This window comes from Struthio camelus, chromosome 9 (assembly GCF_040807025.1).
Source record: "Struthio camelus isolate bStrCam1 chromosome 9, bStrCam1.hap1, whole genome shotgun sequence".
NCBI classification, from domain to species: domain Eukaryota; kingdom Metazoa; phylum Chordata; class Aves; order Struthioniformes; family Struthionidae; genus Struthio; species Struthio camelus.
Window position 1 is genome coordinate 5,746,541 of NC_090950.1, and position 21,027 is coordinate 5,767,567.

The following is a 21,027-nucleotide window of genomic DNA, read 5'->3' on the forward strand; positions in this document are numbered from 1 at the left end:
CTATCTAAACTGCAAGCTGTAAGGACAGGATGCTGAAAAATTCACCTGCAACTTCTAGCTTATCCCAGGGCAAATTCCCCCGGCTGCCAGTGCAACCATAGCAAGCGTACGGGAAAAGGGAGGGAGCAAGAAGACAACGGTGTACGTACTAGAGACGACGGCCTCGGTGAAACGAGCCAAAGCGCTCGGTGCTGGATCCCACTGGGGATCACCACGCTCATTCGTAACCCAAGACAGGCTGAGACTCCCAGTACCACCGCGTTACTCAACAACCAGTGGGAATCTCTACACGTTTAAATCACTACGACGCTAAGCTTTCGGAGGTTTTGTCTACACACAAACATGCATGCAACAGTAGGAGAAGAAGTATTACAGTTACGTCCACCTGCTACTTATGATAAATTAAAAAGGAAGTCTTGGCCTCAAATTAGTCTTAATACAAGTTGGGAAAACATGAAGCAGCGGCACAAAACCGCTTGTCTAGAACGCTTCTCTGTTATTTCGCCATGAATTCAGACTTTTTCCTGCAACTATCGATCCTTCCCAGCGGGATTCTCCGCAGCACATAAAACCAAAAATGAGGCCAAACGTAAAAAATATTTACTATATCAAATATTGACAGAGTTTAAGGACCAGACTGCTAGTTTACTACTACCTTAAAGTATTTGTTTGAACAGCTACAGGAGTGTAGATATCAGAGCAACATACCACTGCCAGCAGCTAACTGATCACCGAAGAAAGCAGCCGGGGCGCTGGGTCAGCCTGGAGGCTCCCCTGGCCCAGCAGGGCTCCTTCGGGTAAGAAGGAGCAGGAGAACAGGACAGCAAATACTGACGCTTCCCAGTTACTCTCCCAGACCTGGCATTTGCAGCTCAGGGACTTCCTGGGCTGTGGTTAGGGTTCAACAGACCTTAGTGTCTTTTTGTTGCACGAATTTGCCTATCTCAACCCAGAAATTTTTACAGTCTACCCTCCCTTGCAGCAGTGTCTCTCACAGGTTAATTATGCACTGCAAAAAAAGAGTAACTGCTACGTTTCACACATGCCAACCGCTAGTTGTATTTGATGCCACCTAATTCTTATGGCAGAGGAGAAAATGAACCTCAATCCCTATTTACCTTCTCCACGCGTCCATCACATTCTCCGCCGGTCACACCTCTTTTCAGGCTGCAGGACCCTACTCTCTACCACTGTGGCTTGCACAGAAACGCTTCCCTATCTTCATCTTTGCTCATTCTTGTCACGTGTTTTAACGTTTTCTGAAGTCTACAATATTCTTTTCTGAGCTTGGGAAACCTCAGGTGTTTTTTCTGAGAGTTTGTAGCTAGTTCACAGTCGATCCTTGTGCGCTGTGCGCTGTCAAGTTGCATGTACAACATTCCCTGTAGAAGCCAGGCTGGCCTAAGAGACTGCTGTTCACACTCAGCCTTGTGCCGGTCCCCTCCTTGCAATATACCGCTTCTTCAGCTACACCAGTGCAACTGTTTCTGGATGTGCCAATGGGTTCCAAAAATAAAAGGGGTGGAAAAGATTTGGAGGAAGTGTTTTTTGTTTTTGTTTTGTTTTTAACAACTATTTGATTTTTGCAATCCTGCCCCAAAACTGTAACATCAACAGGAGCAAAGCCATGGAAACTAGAAGCACAGTGGCAGGAACCTCTCAAACCAGTTTTGCCATGTGAAAATATTAGATCTCGCCCATGTCTGCAATTAATTTTTTTTTTTTTTTAAACTATTCTTCCCCTTTAAGCACTCGTTTTTGGCATCATCCTAAAGGGGCAATACTTTACAGCCCAAGGGTGGGAGAGAGGGAATGTTATCTGCCAAAGAAATCTTTCAGCTTTTTTTGCTAACTTCTCCAAGTAAGAATCTTCCTAGATGGACAAAGCAGCATGAATACTGATCAGGCACAGCTGATCCACCTGCTGATTTTTTTTTTCTATCTCTTTTTATGAAAAGAAGCTGTGAAGGACATGCTACATCCTTGGGCAATAAAGGTCCACTCCTGCCTATCTAGTATAGTACTTACTTTTTCAATCCAGAACCATATGATACAATTCACAAAAAAATGAAGACAAGCACCTGAACGCAAGACTCATGTACAAGACCTGAGGCAACGCGCCAGGAGTAGATACAGAAGCCATTAAAATTAAAAGGAAGACGATGAACGAGGAAGTCAGATAAGGACTACCTCCTACATCATCTGGGGCCGGCACATGATCTACAGAAAGTTTTAACTAAAATTTTGCATGCTCCAGAAAAATTTTTGGATAAGATTCCTCTCACCTAACTAGATGTATGGCCCAACTCGTCACTCATGCGAGTCACTCCCTTTATACTCAATACAGACAATATATTCAGTGGAGCTGACAGTGTAATTCATCTGACCAGCACAGGCATCCACGGTAAGATGAGATGACTTCCACTTAACATCTCTAGTCATTACCCTAACTAGATCTCCACTGACTGTGTGGGGAGCCCAGGGTGACAAGCTCACGTACAGACACCCTGACCTGTGTGCATCCACACCTAATCACACAAATTGCATCTACTAATCCCTAAAAGCATGCAAAGTATTTTCAAAGTATGAAAATCCAACTAACGCACACAGACCAGTACGTAACCATGCAACTCTGTTCAGCCCCTCATGTGCGTTTGGCATGCTCGTTGATAAATTTTTTAGAGAGATTACAGTTTTAGGCAACAGGAGATAATGAAGCCAGACTACATATGCTACAACAGTTGGAACTTAATCAAACTGTTGACTTTTGATGTAACAGAAAAGAGCTATAAAAACTGAAAACATTAGGGTGGGAAAAAAAAAAAAAAGAGATACACATTAGACCTAAAATAGAGACAAATATCAACTGAAACAAGAAAAAAAAAGTCAAAAAAAAAAAAACAGAAAAAGGGACAAATATGAGGAAAAAAAAAAATCACACAACAGGCAATAGTGTAGCAAATGGTGCAATGAGCAATCACTGCCAGAAAAGGAATTATTTTGCATAAACTTGCATGAAGTATCCTTGTATAAAAACAAGGATTTCTGACCAACAATACACAGGTTAGAGCAGCCCTGGAGGGCTCTCCAGGATGATTTTATGTTGTTTGCAGCCTCCTTCCAGTCACCCTCTTTTCAAGAGCTCCTCAAACATAAGCAGAGAGCAAGCAGCAAATTACATTGATAAACCTTGTGGCAACAACCGACATTTGGTCCCCAGCTTGCGTAGATACATCCTGTCCTGCCTGGCCCCTTCCCTACCAGATATCCAAAAGGCAATACTGACATGACAGTAAAGGTACATTTGGGCAAAAGGAGGAGGGAAGGACCGGAGAGCTCTTTGGAAAGCTGTTAGATGCGAGTGGGCTGCATCCATCAGAGCTACTCATCCAGTCGAGAGACTTGTTGCCTACTTCTGAAAGAGAAACCTATGAAGCATGGGAGCCAGGAGTAGATGGCATGAAGTGCTGGGGTGGTATTCAAGTGCTGCCAGATGTTTTTACCTTCAGATGCAGTAGAGAGCATAGATTTACCATATGGAAATATGCACTTACATGCTGTGCATGACACACGCAATAAATTCAGCATTCCTGGGAAGCATTCCTCCTCTGCCCCATGAGATCGACTGGGCATGCACTGTATTTGCCCAGGTGCAGGAAGTCCATGCGCTGGGGGTTCACCAAATTCAATGCACATGCACAGTGAAAGGGCTCCCCTGACACCAAGGTTATGGAGTACAACTGAGAGATTGCAAAAACCTCTTTAACTTGTCATCTTCATTATCAAGCTAGAGTGAGGCAAGGGATATCGTAACTAAACTGTAAGCAAACTCAAAATTTATCTAGCTCAGTTATAGCGATAAAATCCAAAGTTTACTCCAATAACTCCCACATGACCCCCTCTCACCTGGCACTCTCAGAAAATAGCTATATCTATATCTCTATACATACATTTTATATGCGTCATATCTCTGGGTCAGCAGGTCAAGTCCCTACAAGTTCATGCTACTGAAACGAGACTTGAGGATTTAAAAAAAAAAAAAATCTGTAAGTGCTCGTGATTCTACTCTTAGGAGAACTGAGTGAAAAATTAGAATCTTCTGCAAACGGCAGATGATGTATAGCACAAATACGCAATCAGTACAAAGATTTCCAAACGCCTATAGCAGCTTCCAAGAGAATCTCACAGAATATAACTCTGCAGTGATCCTGCTTTAAGAAGTACCATGCAGGACCATTTGAAGACAAAATATAATATGCCAAATAGGCCACCTTATAGAAATAAGAGACTTAAAGAAAGTTAAGCAAGTGACAGAATGGACCCATAGTCTGAGTAGACAACTTGAAATCAATCACGTAGACTCTGCAGATATATTGACCTTTGCATCTCCAAGTCTGCTAAAAGATAAATAGAGACATTTTATAGCACTGAGAGAAATAACAGCTTGGATTGCCAGTAAAAGCAAAAGTCTGATTTAATGAATGAAATAATGAAACTAGTTATCCTATTACCTCCCAGAGGCTTTTCAGCTATGAATCCATTTCATACTCCTTCAGTGCAAGAACATGACTACACTTAGGAGCATTAAGCGCTGGAGGAACCAGAGGGACGAACTGCAGATGATACCTCGCCAACTCGTGTAAATTAGCACAGCCCCACTAGATGTTAATGAAAGTTGATTTCAATAAACCTATTTCACAATTTAAATGAAGTAGTAACTTGGCAGCAGTGCTGCTAACACCACGTGAAAGCAAACGACACCATATACAAAGTGCATGCTCAAGTATAAGATCCGAGTCAACCGTAAACCAAGGCAAATCAAGGAGAAATCATATTTAAGTAATTTGCCATTTCCTACAGCTGATCATGGACATGCTTCATCTACAGCGTATATGATGGAACAAAAAATGACTCTAGGATGTGTGTACTGTGTTTAAATTAAAAGTGGGGAAAAAGAAAGCAGTACAGCTTGTACCGATGTCTTCTGCCAAAACCCAAAATTACCCAAATGAAATTTGAAGCTTATTAAAATAAAGGCACAGTGAAATTAAAAGTTTCAATTATCTGTATAAAAGAGCAGCCTGAAGAGAAGATAAAAGCGTTAACAGACTGTGAGGAGGACTTAGGAGTACAGTGAAAATAAAAGCACAAAGAAAGAAATGGAAGCAGCAAAAGATGCATAATACTCCAAGTTTTTTTTAAGTGAATCTATGCAGTTAAGAATAAAAGTCTTTTAAGGTCAAATTTTGTGAAGAACGAAGTAATGATACAGACGGTTACTGAGGAGCAGGTAGTTCCTAACATGCAGAAGCACGTACAATTTAAGACTGCACTTCATGATAACTGCTTGGCTGCATGCCAAATTGCAGACACGAAATATAATATACACCCAGTGAAAAACCTAATATAAAGTTAATAAAAAAGAACTGCAGATCGAAAAGCTGCAATTTATCCTTTTTACTGTAAAGATAGTCATTTTAGATTATGAAAAAGTTCACCCTTCGCTAACACCTAGCAAGCATTTTCTGAAACAGCAAAGTGATTCTGTTTTTATTTTACTTCAGTGAAACAATATCTGTTTCTTGTATTTTTTTTCATCCAAGTAAAAATGGGAAACTCTGCTTTACACAGTTTCTACTACATAACTTTTTTCTTTCCTGAAGCAGAGAGAGGGAAAGAATAAATTCTTAAAAACATTTATTCCCAATAAAAATATGGGATCTATACTCTCCATGTAGAGATATCTGTGTCTGGCATTGCATGCAAATATGGAGTTATATGCAGTGGAATGGGCAGTAAATATCATTATGTGGGAAGATTAGCGTAACACATATGGAAACATTTGGGAGGAAAAAAAATACTATTGGAAATTAAAAATATTTAGTTCAACTGTTACAAGAGCATCAGAATGGCATAATTTAAGTGCAGAATTTGTGCAGGTGCTGATTTCTCGCAATTTACACGTTACACAATTTCCAAGGGGCTGTGGCTGTTAAATCTTGGCCAAACACGTGCATAAAAGATTTGGAGCTATTAAAATTACTTGTACACATCGTGCACGAGACTAGAAAATCTTTAAAGCAATACCAAAACAGAATCAAGTTATGCCAGTAGGAGACACCCTCCAATTCATTAAAAAAAAAAAAAAGAAACAAACAAACAAACAAAATAAAACAAACAAAAACACCCAGACTCAAGTTCTTTTGCTAGCAGAGTCTGGAAAGAGTTCACGGATCACCCTAAATACTCCAAAACAGGATGATGCTCTGGAGAGCAAAAGACTTGTCTGGCTTTTACTCTAGGGGGTGTGTTCAGATATAACGTCTTCGCATAACACACTGCTGCCATAAGAGTCCACCTGAACAGGGAAAAATCCTCCTGCATCCTATGAGGATCCTATCAGCCTACATCACAAGGAAAACGCAGTGGTATGTGACGACTGTGGAAAAATTAATTTGGTATTAAAGGATATCTCTTTGATCAATTGAGGTTTTGTCTGGTAGCTGAATTGTTACTAGCATAACAAGCATGAAAGCACGCACCACGCTGGTTTTTGTTTTTTTTTTTTAAAGCTAGTAGCACATAACCAAAAGTAAAAGAAGATGAGACTGCCGAATCAGTTCAAATGACCAAAACAACTGCAGTTATTTTATACTGTAAACTTTAGAGACTGCATCCTTAAACTCCCCAGGAGCTTCTGAGCCAGTTTACTTTGGTGAAACTCCAAATCATTATCCATCGTTCAAAGCCGGGAACGCTGCATTGTTAAAGGACGGTTAAACCGAAACATGCCTTTAACACAGAAGAAATATGGATAATACTTAGTCGCATATGTTTGTGCACGGTTAATCTTTGCCAAAAACCTTCACTCCCAGAAATGGCTGAGGCAGATGCAGAGCCACTATCAAGAGAAGAGAACTTCCATGGGGAGAACGGAGAAGTTCAGGGCAGGGAGATCCATTAAGGCTACTCAAAAACCAGAAACCACATTCACCCCACAACTCCCCGAACTGCAAACGGTCGGGGCAGGGAGAATTCCCCAAACACATCTCACCTTCTTACGCTCTTTCTTCTCTCCCAGAGACTGGATATTGGACCAATGATCCAGTTAGAGCTGCTCTTGTGTTTTTAAGCTCAAGTAGCAAGGCATACGTGTAAAATACAATCCTAAATAAGGCAGAAACGGTCATGGTTATACAGCCATTGTAGTCAACACTAAGTCTGGGCTGCTGCCAGAGGTGAACTGAATTGGGGAGCTGATCCAGCTGAAAAAAAATCTGACAAAGCTTCAGGTTTTAATTAAATCTGTTTCTTGGTGTGACTACAACACACACAAGAAAAGCGTCAAAAACACCAGCTGTAGCTGTGGGAGAAGCTGGGACCAATCTTTTCAACAGCAGCCTCAGTTTATGCTAGATTAAAGCAGGCACATAACGTTTTTTTCTTAATTAGAACCATTGGAAGGACAAAGGAACATAGGGATTATCTATGTCGTATAATAATTATGTGATTGAAATTACTTTGTGATAAAATTCCAGGGGGCTGAAAGAAGCAAGCGAAGCAGAGACTAATCCGCGCCGACTGTGCTATAAACCGAAGTGAAAGTTGTGCAGTCCCTGGGGCTCGCCCTACTGCTACCGGCTTTGTTCCCAGCAGAAGCCATCCCTGAAGGGCAGCCTTGCTCTTGGGGAGGGCACCGGAAGCCGCCTCCGCAGCCATCCCACCTCCTGGTTGCAACGGCCAAGCATGGACAGGTACCTGCCACCGCCAGGCCAGGGAGCAGCTTCTGCCGTGAGACTTGAGTGGGGAGGAGGAGATCCAACACTTGGGTTCAGCCTCTCCAGCTGCTACGGTTGAGCTACCCTAACTTCTAATTAGCTCAAAGTGATTACTATTATTACTCTAGAAAAGCTGGTGTTGCAGAAGCAGCTGTGGGCTTAATATAGAAATGAGTGAAATTCCGTGGCCTGAGTCATGCAGGCAGGTAGTATACAAGTCCATAACGGTCTATTTCTGCCCTAAATGCTATGAAAAGACAAAAAATGTTTAAGCAATATAGGATATGCAATATTTATAGGATGTGTAAAGCCATATCAGCACTACCTTTTTGCAAGATCTGACTATCTTGCACTTTTTGTACAGGTCAAACCTCAAAGTGATTACAAAAAAAAAAAAGATACTGGAGGTATGGGGAACTTCAGTCAAAAAATGATTTCAAATAGATACGCATGTTGATGACTAGTCATCTAAACCCGATACATTATGATAAAAGGACCTGGCAATCATTCAGCAAGATGCTAGAGAGACTAAAGACGACAAAAAGCATTGCTGAAAGTGGCCAGACTGTTTCATTCACCTCTTTCATATTACTTCCAACAGATGAAATATGTAATTATAAGGGATGCAAACCCTTTATTTTGGTATGTACTACTTTTCAATTGCACAGTCTGCAACAAAGACAGATGGACAAACATTAAAAATCAGTATCTTCAAAGATATCGTTAACATTTCAGAAATATTTTCACATTAATAGTACTGAGAGGTTTTTAAATCCTTTTGGATAGACAATTAAAAAAAAAAAAAAAAAAGAGGTCTCATGCTGTTCCTGCTCAGATACACTAACTTTCTAGCCAGTGTAGGATTGTGACAGAGTCATAGCTTGCCAAGCTGAGTCCAGGAGGTGAAAGAAGAAATAGTCTGGGAGGAATTAAAATATAAGAAACAAAGACAACTCCTTTTCGCTACACGGAAAGCAGCGCTACAAATGCAGCTCTACTCAAGTGGAGAGAGGACCTCAAAACACTCAAATCCATATGTGTCAAGGTGGACAGACAGAAAAGTGAGGAATCACGTATATTCTTGATTTATGGAGCAACAAAGAAGATCCGGTAACATAATGAAAAATCCCCTTTCAACATATTGGAAAGCTCTCTATGGATACGTACCCTAAAATGCTTTTTAGCATACAACGGAGCCATATTTACTCTGAGCCACGTCTCCTCGACACTGACATCTTCTATTAGCTGAGTGTAAGCAGAGAGGTCAACAGGTTCAAAACTCAGCAGCTAATTTGTTAGCAAACTGCTAACAACTCAATTGAGGATAACTGGCAATGCGCATAACGTTACAGAGTAATCCAGGCATCGATCTATTCAACTTCCGATATCAAATACCTTTCTTGACTCCTTATTATTCTCTCCAATTTTCTGGAGGAAAGGACAACGCCTCTCTGCTGCTTTGACCACCACAGAAGTACACGCTTAATTACAGCTAATCGGCCATAACTTGCTCGTAAGAAATTTTCAGATTGAGGCCTAAGCAAAATTTGAGATCATCACGTGGTCTTTACTTCCCTGCTGGCTTAATGCCGCGATCAGAGATCAATGCAGAAGCGCCTATGAAGATTTAAGCTCAGCTGTCCTGCCCACGTGCTGAACTGCCCTTCAACGCCGGCACTGTACAGTCAGGCAGTGCAGCACGTGAGAGACGACCACGGGGTCTGTTCCACCTCGAGGGGCTCGGGGGGGGGGGGAACCACCGCGTATAGCTGTATCCATCAGAAAGTCCAAGAAAAAGAAAAAGATACAAATGGCAAAAAGCAGAAGAGTATCATATTTGCCCCCAAAAGGGAAAACATGCATAACTAAGCTCTACGAATAGTCTAAATGGACTAATGAAACAGTACGTCGTGCCACTCTACGTACCAAGGTAGCTGCCAACAGAAAAACTTCTGAAGCGACTAACAGTACAAAAGGTCTCACAACAAATTAAGAAGCAGCGATAACAATCCAATACTAGCCTAATACGAGTATCAAATTGATTTACAGAGTTCAAGGAGACTTAATATGGACAGAACTCGCACTTCATCACAGGGGCAAGAGTGTATCTAGAGGCAAAGATTTATATGCAAAGAGCAGCACCAAAGTTACATATACTTGAGAAACAAAATATTAATGTAACTTTGTTTGCCTGGAAGAAACACAGGGCAATAAAGCCGAAGAGAAGAACTAAGTGAATCCTGCTGTCAGATCCAAAACAGAGGACAAACTTAAAAGAAGTGAGAACTGAATTCATCTAGACAATTTCATGAGTCGGCAAGACAAGGCCAGAAAAACCCAACAACTAAATTATATCCTGCGAGCAAACAGCAGGAGCAGACAGATCAAAAATAAAAGCACAAGAAGTGGCTAAGCACAAAAATTCCCAAGCAATCTCAGAATATATTAATTGGATTTTTCTGTTTGTCATTACTGAAAGCAAAGTTAAGAGTGTCACAGAAAAATGTAGGTTCATATTACAGGGAAATAACTAAACATTGAGAAAGAATAGGTTCTGACAAATGCAAATATATGGCGTTTTGTCTGAAAATTAGTAAGACTGAAAAAATTGCTAAAATTGGCCACAAAAAAAGAAAATCTCTGCAGAAACTATGAGAAACAAAATTGCCAAGCATTCTTAATTGGTGTATTAAAATCTTGGTTTATAAAATCTTGGTTTCATGTGGGATTATTATTTATCCAGAATTGCAAGTGAAAAAAAAATTAAATCACATTATAATTGCATCCTCTGTCCCAGTATGGGGCTTTTTCTTTCTTTCTTTTTGGAATAGTTTTTTTTACCAATAATAAAGTTTCCGTAAGTACATAAGGGATGCATACTCTTGAAATTAGGATTGGTGTTCCTAAATACGGCTTAAATCATTTATGCATATTTGCATCCCAAGCCTCCAAATAAACTTGCCTATCCCTTTACCCCCTTTATTTGTTTATCCTTACTCCACTGCAATAAGGAATAGCTTAAAACATGTCACCTACTTTCTTCTCAAATTGTGTGCACGTAGTATGCTGGGCACCTTTTAAGCATGTGTGTGTGTGTGTGTGTGTGTGCACGCGAATGTATATATGCGCAAAAGTCCACACACACACACACACACATATATACACATATGTGAACACAAATACTACATTTCCTAAAACAATTCCTTTGTATTTGAATCCCCAAAGCGTCTTAATGCATGAATACACACACACACACACAAAATTTCTGGAATTTCACTTGTAGAAGATTTCTGTTGGCGTCTCTTTAGAAATAGGAGAACTATATCAAAGACTGTTCCATGCACAGACGCAGATTCATCAAATATCAACTCAATCACCCATTCCTTTTCATTTGACTTCTGCATATATCAATAACTGTAAGATAAACATACTTCATGAAGCATACTGTATGTTCTGTACCACAGTAAAACCAGAAAATAGACTCCAGATGTTCCCTCAAATCCTGCCAAATACGAAATTTGAAAAAGTGTTGAAAATCAGGCAAAGCTGGAAGCCCTGATTTAAAACATATAGGAAGAAAAGTCACAAAGAATCTTTCTCTAGGTTTGTTAGGAGTAAATTTGTTCTGTCTTCACCTATTAGATAAGAAGGGTCAACCCTGTATAACTGCAAATGTATCATCTATGAAGAATGAAAATTCTGACTTTCTTCCCACTTATTACTACTTCAAAAAATACATCTCAGACCTTCCACAGATTTGAGACCGAGAGAAAATTTTCAATAGCTTTTACTCACTTGGAAGACTAGATTCTTTTGAGGGTTAATGAGCCCCAGGTTCCTAACTGCACTGGAAGTAATATTGAAAATGGGACTTGGCCCCTCATTTGCCTCATTTACAATTTTCCTCAGGTATAACTTTCCTCATGTTATATAAATACAGTGTATAAAAATACAATTGTTTCCTCATGCACAAAAATGTAACTGTTTACAAAGACATAGCATAGCCTGAACTCTTACAGTCACAATATATTGACTAGAGATGCTGTAACACATCATGTTCCCCAAAGTCAAAACATACTAATTGACAGTGCATGAAGTCCTGGTTCGTTGAAATGCAAAGTAAAGCAGGTTTGCTTAACAATCCTTCAGCAGGAACCATCTTTGGCTTTGCACGGCAACGGACGAACAGTGTTCTGGACCTGTTGTTTCTCCTTTGAGTGGCAATAACAAATAGCTGAAGGACAACTACTGACTAAAAGTATACAAGCACAATCACCTATAGAGGTTCTTGAGGCAGGACTCAGTTGGCCCAATTAATCCTCTAACCCCTCAATAACTGATCAAAACATAAAAGAGTAAGAAGCACCTCCAGAGGCAAGTCATTACAACTATCTCAGATATTTATCTCACAATGAGAAAAATCGCCTTCAGGATGTGTTCATCTCTGTCTCCCAATCACAGAGGAAGTTCAGGCAACCAATTTAGCCTTAACGTGCAGCTCTCTGATGGGTACAGCAAGAATATCGCAAGCTGCAGTGCAGTTTTCAAAAGTGCTTAAGTCAGGAGGAATTTTTGAAAAAAAAGCAACAGCAAAAAAAAAACCCTTTATGACTAATATCTTACACTTTTTCCTCCTGTAAAACTTACTACAAGATATCTTTTAATATACTGCCTAATATCAACATACATTTTCAGTTTGAAAGTAATTAACAAAATAATAGAGAATTTAACTGAAATACATGATTTTTGATGTCTCTTTTCTTTCAGAAGTATGTACGACAGCTCTCAGCTTGACCACAAAGCACATTCCATTCCTTACTTTATCACGTACAGACTAGGAAAATGTTAAGCATAAAGGTCTACTGAGCCAATACAGCTTATGAAAACATACAATTGATTACAAGGACAGAGCTTAGAGCAAACTCTTACAGTCACAATATACTGAGCAGACATGCTGTTAACACAGTTAGTTATTTTACCTGCATAGCACTCTTGCCCAGCTTGACGACCTCAAACAAAGTGACAGGGTCCCCTTCTCCATTCTGCTGAGGGTGACCATTAGCTCTTCCACGACTTGCTCCTCTAGCTCCAGATTCTGAACGACCCTTATCTCCTGGAGACTTCCGTGGTTTCTTAGTGGCAGACTGGGCAAATAAAACCAGCAGAACGAAAACCTATTATAGTTATGGCACCTGAAATCACTCAAAGTATCTTTACAAATCATAGAGAGATATTACATACACATTTACGCACTCACACAAATACAAACACACACACATCATAGTATAAGTCACATTAGAAGGGAACTTTGGAGGTCTCTAGACCAACTTCCCACTCAAAGTAAGGTCAACTACGAAATCAGATTAGGTAGCTTAGGGCTTTATGCATATAAATATATTTATATTTATTAGTGGTTATTGTGAAACAACTTAAAAGTCACTGGGAGTCTTTTAAGGTAAGTAGTGTCAAATTCCCAATGTTAAAGCATCAGTACATGTCAGTATCTGTACTAGTCTTATTCAATATAAAGAGATAGCTGACATCATGACTAAATTAGATAGATGGCAGCAAATTATAAACAGGACAAAGTGTTGTACAAAAGCATACAAAACATTACAAAAGTGTTGTAATTTGGCATACAAAATAAAGAATAACTGAGAATAGCTGAGGATCTTTGGAAGACAACAAAGAAGTTATTAAACATACATTTACCATGTTAATACTAGCTTTTATATTTAAACATTTTTCCCCCAAATCAACAAACAACTTTTATAAGAAACTACAACATAAGAAAGATTCAGCTGTTCAATTCCACTACAATTAAACAAATACATTTATACAGATTTAGTAGACCATCATAATGGCCCCTTTCTTGCTCGAAAAGCTGTGAGTGGAGTTAAGACATTTTGCCTGTGAATCTAAATTATTTAATGTAAATTCTTTCTAGATTCTTCAAGCTTATAATCAGAACCTATAAATAGCATTTCTGAGATGTCACCTACTGAACAGTTTGCTTTGAATGGAAGTCACTTTGTGAAAAAAATTCAGTTCCTGGGGGGAAAAAAGGTAAAATTCCTGACAAGATTTTACTTCCAAGGTCTGTAACTTCTCCCTACTTTGAGACAGACCAAGGCAAAAGCTGCTATTTTCTGCTGAAGAAAGAAGCTATTTTGAGGAATTATGTTAAAGAGAACGAGATGCATGCAACTCCAAGACTGCACCAAGGACAGTATCTCCATGGTACCATTCACCTTGAAAAGTACAGAAGTCATTTATTCATCTAGAACTGTAGAGGAAAATAGTACTCGGGTTACATCAAAGCTCTTAGAGGAGAACATGAAGTCAACATTTTTGGTTGCATCCTTTGGAGGATGCAAGCAAATGTAGATGCATTAAGAATTTTCCTGCAGATAAAGGAATCTCTTATCTGGAAGAAAGCTGGTAGAAGACAGCTGAGCTGTAGTCTATCCTTCCCTTAAAAGGGGTCACTATCGGTAGGGCCAAAGAGCTAAAGAAAAGCGTAAGGTACGGTGCAACCGCAGCCACCTCTTGCAAATATTCAATTAAAGATTGCATACAAATGCAAACTGGAAAGTTTGTAATAACAGTAGGATCTCTATGAAGAGATTTTTGGATAGCATCTGTACTTACAATCAGAAGAACATGAGAAGTTCTCCTTCACTGAATTTTTACACATTTGCCTAGCTGCCTTTATCATCAAGAAAATCATCAATGGACAAAACGTTAACCAACAAGCCCTGAAGAGACACATAATCACTATTTAAAAAACAATGAGGAATTACTAGTAAATGCACTATTTTGAGATGCATAATCCACGTATTCACTCAATTTGGGTGACTGCAAGCCGTAAGTACTTAAACTAGCCATGATTACTGCTAAATGAAAGCAGGATGGCAAGCTGACACCCTCTGCAGAAGCCATCACAGGCTAGAACAGGCCCCCTCTTATACTTAGTTTCTCTCAACATGTAATTCAAAGTGAGACATTAAATACTGAGGGGAAAGCAAGCAGGAGATGAACGGACATGTCAAATACACACAGAGATATCTTGTTACGGCAAAGCAATGAGAAATGCTGCCTGCATTGGCAACAGGACAATGAACTAGTGCACAAACACTCAAAATGAGCAATCACAAGAAGTGTAAATGCTAAGTTTAAACCTGAATTAAGTAAGGTATTCTTAGTGTGGGGGAAACTTTGGCCAAGACTCATAGCTTGGAATGGAAGGGTGAGAGCACCAGTGAACTCTCAAAAGAGGTGCAGAAATGATGAGCTGACACAATTCTGACAGAATTACTGGTCAAAGCCAGGTTCTACAAGCCCAAATATCTCAGGCTGGAAAGGATAAAGGCCTTTAGGGAAGACCTAGGACCTGAATTAACACCAGATCTAGTATTGAGTCTACTCGGATAAAGCTTTTCTCTCGTACAGATCTTTCTTTTGACAATTAGAACATCTCTCATGGTGGACAAACCAAGTCTTTCAGTTAACAAAAGCCATCCTACATCCAAGCCAGGGTAGCCCAATCCAGATGCAGGATCTGTGTCAAATCCTGCCTCAAGAGACACAACAGGCAGAGGAAGGATCCTCTGCTGAGGAACTGAAGAAAATCCAAAATTGTAACTTTCTGAGCTAGGTAGGGATCGACAGCATCTTTGGTAGGGGAGATACTAGAGGAAGGGTGACCACAAAACCTCCACTCCAGAGCACCAGCATAGGCATTTGACAAGAAGCCCAACCTCAAATCCACTTTGGAGTACAAAAACAGAAACAAGTCATATCTAGGTCCTAGAGGCACCAGAACTTCCCAGTATTTCTGCTAATACTGTACCAGAAATTACCCTGGTACAGTAATTATGAAGTTCAGCAACTACAAGGCACAGAAGCAAGGCACTTGGCTAATACGTAATAATATTATAATGCTGCTGTGAGATATTACTTGCTGAATTGACAGCAGGAAACCATGCAGGCCATCTTGACAGATGTGAGCTTTGTTATGCTACCCCAGGATGGAGATAACCAGCATCACAGACACCAATGAGGGAGAAGCATGGAATGGCATGCCATAGAAACGCAAAGAGGATTCCTCCGCTATAGGAGGAAAGGAATGACTATGGAGTATCTGCTGAACTAGTGTACTCTTGGAAGTTGAGTTGCAAAGCTAAGCTGGAAGATTAAGAAATTGTGTGTGACGTTGAGAATGCCAAGCACAGGTAGTCCAGCATCCTGAGACAGATGCCAGGGATAAACAATAACCTTCAAAAACTATCAGTGACAAGTACAAAATGGGACACTTTGTCAGATCAAGCAGAAGATGAAGCAGAGTAAACATGTAGTAAGTCCACTCTTGTGAGGATCCACCAACCAGTCATCAAGATACAGAGAAAAGAAACTCCCTGCTCTCTAACATGAGCCACAATAACAGTCGTTGCTCGCCCTGTCTAACCCTCCAGCCACTGTGAAAAGCCAGGGGACACTGAATAAAAACACATATGGGAATGCTATCACCTAAGGCCCCCTTAAGTTGATAGCCACCATTGTGGTTTGGTTGGATTTTGCTTTTTTTTTTTTTTTTTTAAAAAAGTACCAGTATGTCGGAATCCTATTTTTCTGAGGCGGGTAAGAACTGATCAGGTGTTTCCCAGAGTCAAAACTGACCTTTCTCTTGTTTACTACTGGTTTTACGAGAAGGCTGCCTGAAAAGCCATGGAGAAGGCAATTGGTTAGCAGTTCAGTATATAAATGTATTAATAAATCCTTGTAATGATTTTCATAATCCAAGTATCCACTGTAACGGCAGATCAGATGCTGCTGAGGTGAGTTAGGACTACCAGAGGGAGGAATAAATAAGCAATGTGGGAAAAAGAAGGTTTTCTATCACACGCAAAGAGATGCTGCTTGGAGTCGTGAGCCTGTAGCAGTTAAAACTGTGCTTTCACTCTGAGACTTGGGACAGCAGAATTGGACAGAGAGTGGGGTCAAAACGAACCGAGTTGTGTGAGATGCCAACCAGGGCTTCCTCCCAAATACCAGTTGAAAATCCTATCCAAGGGTCTGCAGGTATCTGGGTCCTTCAAACCATGTACCGTCTCCTCAATCAGAACATTTGGTGAAATGGTTTTCTCTTAAAACAAAGAGCCTGGAAACAACGCACCATAAGATGAGGACATCAGAGCAAAACAAACGTCCACCAGCAATGTCAGTACCGCACTAGACCATCTCCAAAACATATTACCACAAATCTTTTGGTATCAGGGCAAAAAGTCTGGTGATGGCTCACACTACACTCCATCCTTCCTGGAAAGGCTCTTTGCCTTCATTTCTATGTGGGCAAAGCCTTCTGACCTCCAAGCGGCAAGTAAAACATGACGTACAAAGCCTACGGCTCTTTCACTGGAGCCTGAAGTGGGCCAGATGAAGAAACTAAACAAAGAATTTCCGCTTGGGGAAAAAGAGCTCCAGCTTTGAATGCCACAATCATCCAGAGTATGAATTGATCTGAAACATTAAAGAAAGCGTTCTCTACTGTACATAAGATTTAGCTAGCTTGCCTTTTCTTTTTTAAGCTCTAAAGTATCCCATAAACACATTCTACAGCTCAAACTGTGCACAGAATGCTTAACATTGCAATGTTTATTTTTCCACCAAAATAATCACTAAGGATAAGAATATTTTCTTTCTCACAGACTTCAGCTGAGTTCATTCTGCTTTCACTCAAAAAAGAAAAAGTTCAAAGTAACACCTGGCAGAGAGATCAGCCTCAGAGAGGTGAAGGTCCCCAAATTACAGCCATATTAAAACAGAAATGCCTGATTATTTTTTAAATGTTCACATTAGATTAAACTGATCACAACTACAGCTGAGAATTTATACACATAAGCACTAGGAAATTCAGAAGTTAATGTTCCAGAAGCAAATCTAAAATGGTCATTTAGCTGACTACATAGTTTACCTGTTACTTTATGGTTTAAACTAAGGTAAACAGGCAGCAAAATATTTACCTTAACTATAATTAAACTAAGACGGTGAAAATTCATAATTTTACATTATGCATTAATAATAAACTAATTTAGGAAAAATCATCATCTTTTAATATCTTTAAAATTATTTTGAAGAAAAAAAATGGAAAACAACTTACATTTGTTTAAAAAAGAAAAGAAAAGAAAAAAAAAGGTAATGCAAACACAGTGGATTTAACTCACACACTGCAGAAAAAAAAAAAGGGAAGGTGGCTTGAGATTTTCATTTAAAATCCCCCAAATTGATCTGATGTACTTCAGGAAGAAATACAGACAGTTACCTGTAATTGCTTTGTTTTGTTTTGTTTTTTTTTTCTCTTTTGAGAAGTATTGGCCATATGCATGTTCACGCTATAGGTACACTCAGACATAAGCACTACCAGAATTTTTAATGTTAACAAGAGCTACAGGAGCTTTTCCAAGCTCACTTTCTCTGCGTGTAAAGCTTAAGCAACTAAAGATGGGATGTGATCTTGTCTTCTCCTCCCAGCTAGAGGGTGGGAGAACCTCTGAGGGAGGACAGGCAGATGGTTTGTGAACGCGGATATGTACCAGGCATCTTAAAGGGGAAAAAGTATTACAGGTCAGTAACTCCTTCACCTTCTAATTGATGGCCTAGATATGCATTCATACCATAAGCAACTTAAAGCAATATCCCATTTCTTAAGTTAGCTGGAAGAAGCTTTCCAAGCTTCCACTTGAAAGAGACTCCCAAAGGCATCATCTTGAGCGGCCTCTCCACCATAACATAGCGTTAAGTGAAAGAGGGAAGGAAGCATTTGAGCTCGGGCTGAATGAATCCTGATCAAAAAAGACGACCCCCACACACTTCACAACACTGTCAAAGTTTTCCTGTGAGAAGGTCTTTGATTCAAATTTTCAGTGTTTTCGACTTTTTCATCACAGCAACAAACAAGGCAGTCCTGGTGAACAGCCTCATGCTGCAACTAGAGACAGATAAAGGCCCCCTCACATCCAGGGCATGCAGAGCTGCTTCGGTCGTAGAGCATGCAGTTTAGAACACAAAAAGCTGATGCAGCGTTTGAGGGGTTTGCTCCTCTTCGTCCTTATTTACAAACCTAGCAAGCATCCTAAAAGCGATCTCAAAGAATCAAGAGAGTCTGCCATAAAGGCTTGAATCACTTCTATTCTCCTAGCTGAAGCAACTATTATCAGAAAAAGGCTACTTTCCCAGATAAATGAAGAATAGGATAGATTGCCAAAAAATACAAGGATCATCCCATCAAAAACTTAAAGAGAAACTGAAAATCTCATTAGGATTCCTCCAACAGGAAGCTACAAGCATCGAGGTAGAAGAACGCTGAGAAGTCTTCACACAGTATCTGTATGTGCACTGCATTTCCAGAAAGACTTAATTAAATATTTACTTCAGTTTTAAGGAACAGACCTAATGCATCAGGCAAGCAAGTTGAAACAAGACACTGATTTTCATCACACCAAACCACAAACCCCTACTACTACTACTACAAAAATAGCCCTCTTCCAAGAGGATTCCTCCCTACTATTAATTAAGAGGCGCATCATTGATAACTAGGAGGAAAGCTCAATCCCCAGGAGCATCTAACATCCATGCTAGAGGACTAAGTAAGGCTAAGAGTCTGCTGCAAAATTATAAATCCACGTAGGAAAGCAAAGATGAGGTATTGTGGTCTGTCTCCTCTATAACGAAAGACGCACAAGGACCTGAGAGCAAAACTGCCCGCTCAGTGTTGGGTCAGCATCAGAAGTGCCTTGCTCTGTCTTGCCTCAAAGAGGACTACGAGGGGAGGAGCTGGAGAAGGACATGCAGCAGCTTCCCCAACTACGGGATCAGGCATATAGCAGTAGACATATCAGCACAGCCACCTCTGCAACAGAAACACCGATATTTCTTCTTGTCCTCTGAGTCAAAGAGACTGATCTCTAGCTACTCCTACTTTAACATCCTGTAACTGAAACGTAGCCAGGGATGTCTCTCGGCCCCTCGACCCGTCACAGCTGAGGTTGTAAGCCGAACTATTCTGAGCTCCTGGGGAGGTAGGGCCAGGTAGGTTAACACAGAGAATGACGACAACATTAAACAGCACTCTCATGAGAGCGCTGATCCATGAGAGGAGGCAAGAAGTACACAATATATGACTGCTCTGAGCCCCAGCTCGCTAATGTGAAAGCTGCATTACATCACTAGCCCTTGGGCTTTCAAATCCCTAAGCTAGAACAGGAGAGAGCATCCATGCCCACGCACTTAGATAATGCGGCAGACAGAAAAGACATTCTGTGGCCAGGGTTACTCAGCAACTGTAACCAGAGGACTCTGTCATGGGTCACTCATTAAATACACACCACAGGGTTCACTAAATATAAATCCAGATGGTCCACTCACATACAGCACCATGTAAATACATGCATCAATATAGCCCACTGACTGGACGGATTTGTATCCTGACCAATTGCTCCACAGAGTGCTATCCTGCAAGACTCAGTCTAGAGAAGACCTGGGCAACAGCAAGGCCAGCCCCAGGCCCTGTAAACGTCTGAACAGGACATGGGGCAACTCCTGCTAAATTCACTGCAAGGCTCTGGGAATTCAGGACACGTGAGTTAGATCTGAGAGTTACTCTGACGGGACAACACGCTTAATCTCTTCACAAGTTTAGACTACACTCAGGCAAGCACTTGTTAGAAAAGTCTCTACACGGAAAGAGGAGGAGACTTGTAAAGTAGCATTTTCAGAACAGGAAGCAAAGTTTCCCCAAAACTCAAGTTCTGCATGAACTGAAAAGGTCTTTGCCACAAATGACAAATTTTCAACTAAGGACTATCTCCTTATGAAAGTAATATCCACAAGGAGGAGTGTCTGTTGTACTACACTGTACTGTTGTACAACACTGCCGGTGGCCCAGACAGTTCTCTCTGCGATGTTCAGAAACTCTGGAAAAAACATCTAGCGGTAGCTTACCTTTCTGATAAAGGGCCAGGGCCATTCTAAAATGCTACTGCAGAAAACTATTTAAAATAAATTCATATCTCCATATATTTGCTGTACTACACTGTGTGTAGCTTTGTAACAGAACCGTGCAGCTCAACAAACCAGACAGAAGAGTAAACTTTTCTCCCAAGAGAGGTCAGTGCATTTATGGCAGATGTGTCATCGTAGCTGTGATGGCTAAGGACACAGCAAGGCAAGGTTTGTGGGGAGAGATTAAGTC

At 40.4% G+C, this 21,027-nt stretch overlaps 1 protein-coding gene across 9 annotated transcripts in view; it reads right to left on the minus strand.

The window, feature by feature from the left end:
* STAG1 (STAG1 cohesin complex component) overlaps positions 1 to 21,027 on the minus strand; it is a 199,636-nt gene that overhangs the window by 125,852 nt on the left and 52,757 nt on the right. For 5 of the 9 annotated variants that reach the window (XM_068954516.1, XM_068954517.1, XM_068954521.1 and 2 more), the window contains one exon: positions 12,758 to 12,935. In XM_068954516.1, coding sequence (XP_068810617.1) covers positions 12,758 to 12,935 — 178 coding nt within the window. The remainder of the gene's footprint in view (positions 1 to 12,757; positions 12,936 to 21,027) is intronic. The other 4 variants (XM_068954519.1, XM_009690471.2, XM_068954520.1 and 1 more) reach the window with 1 other exon arrangement.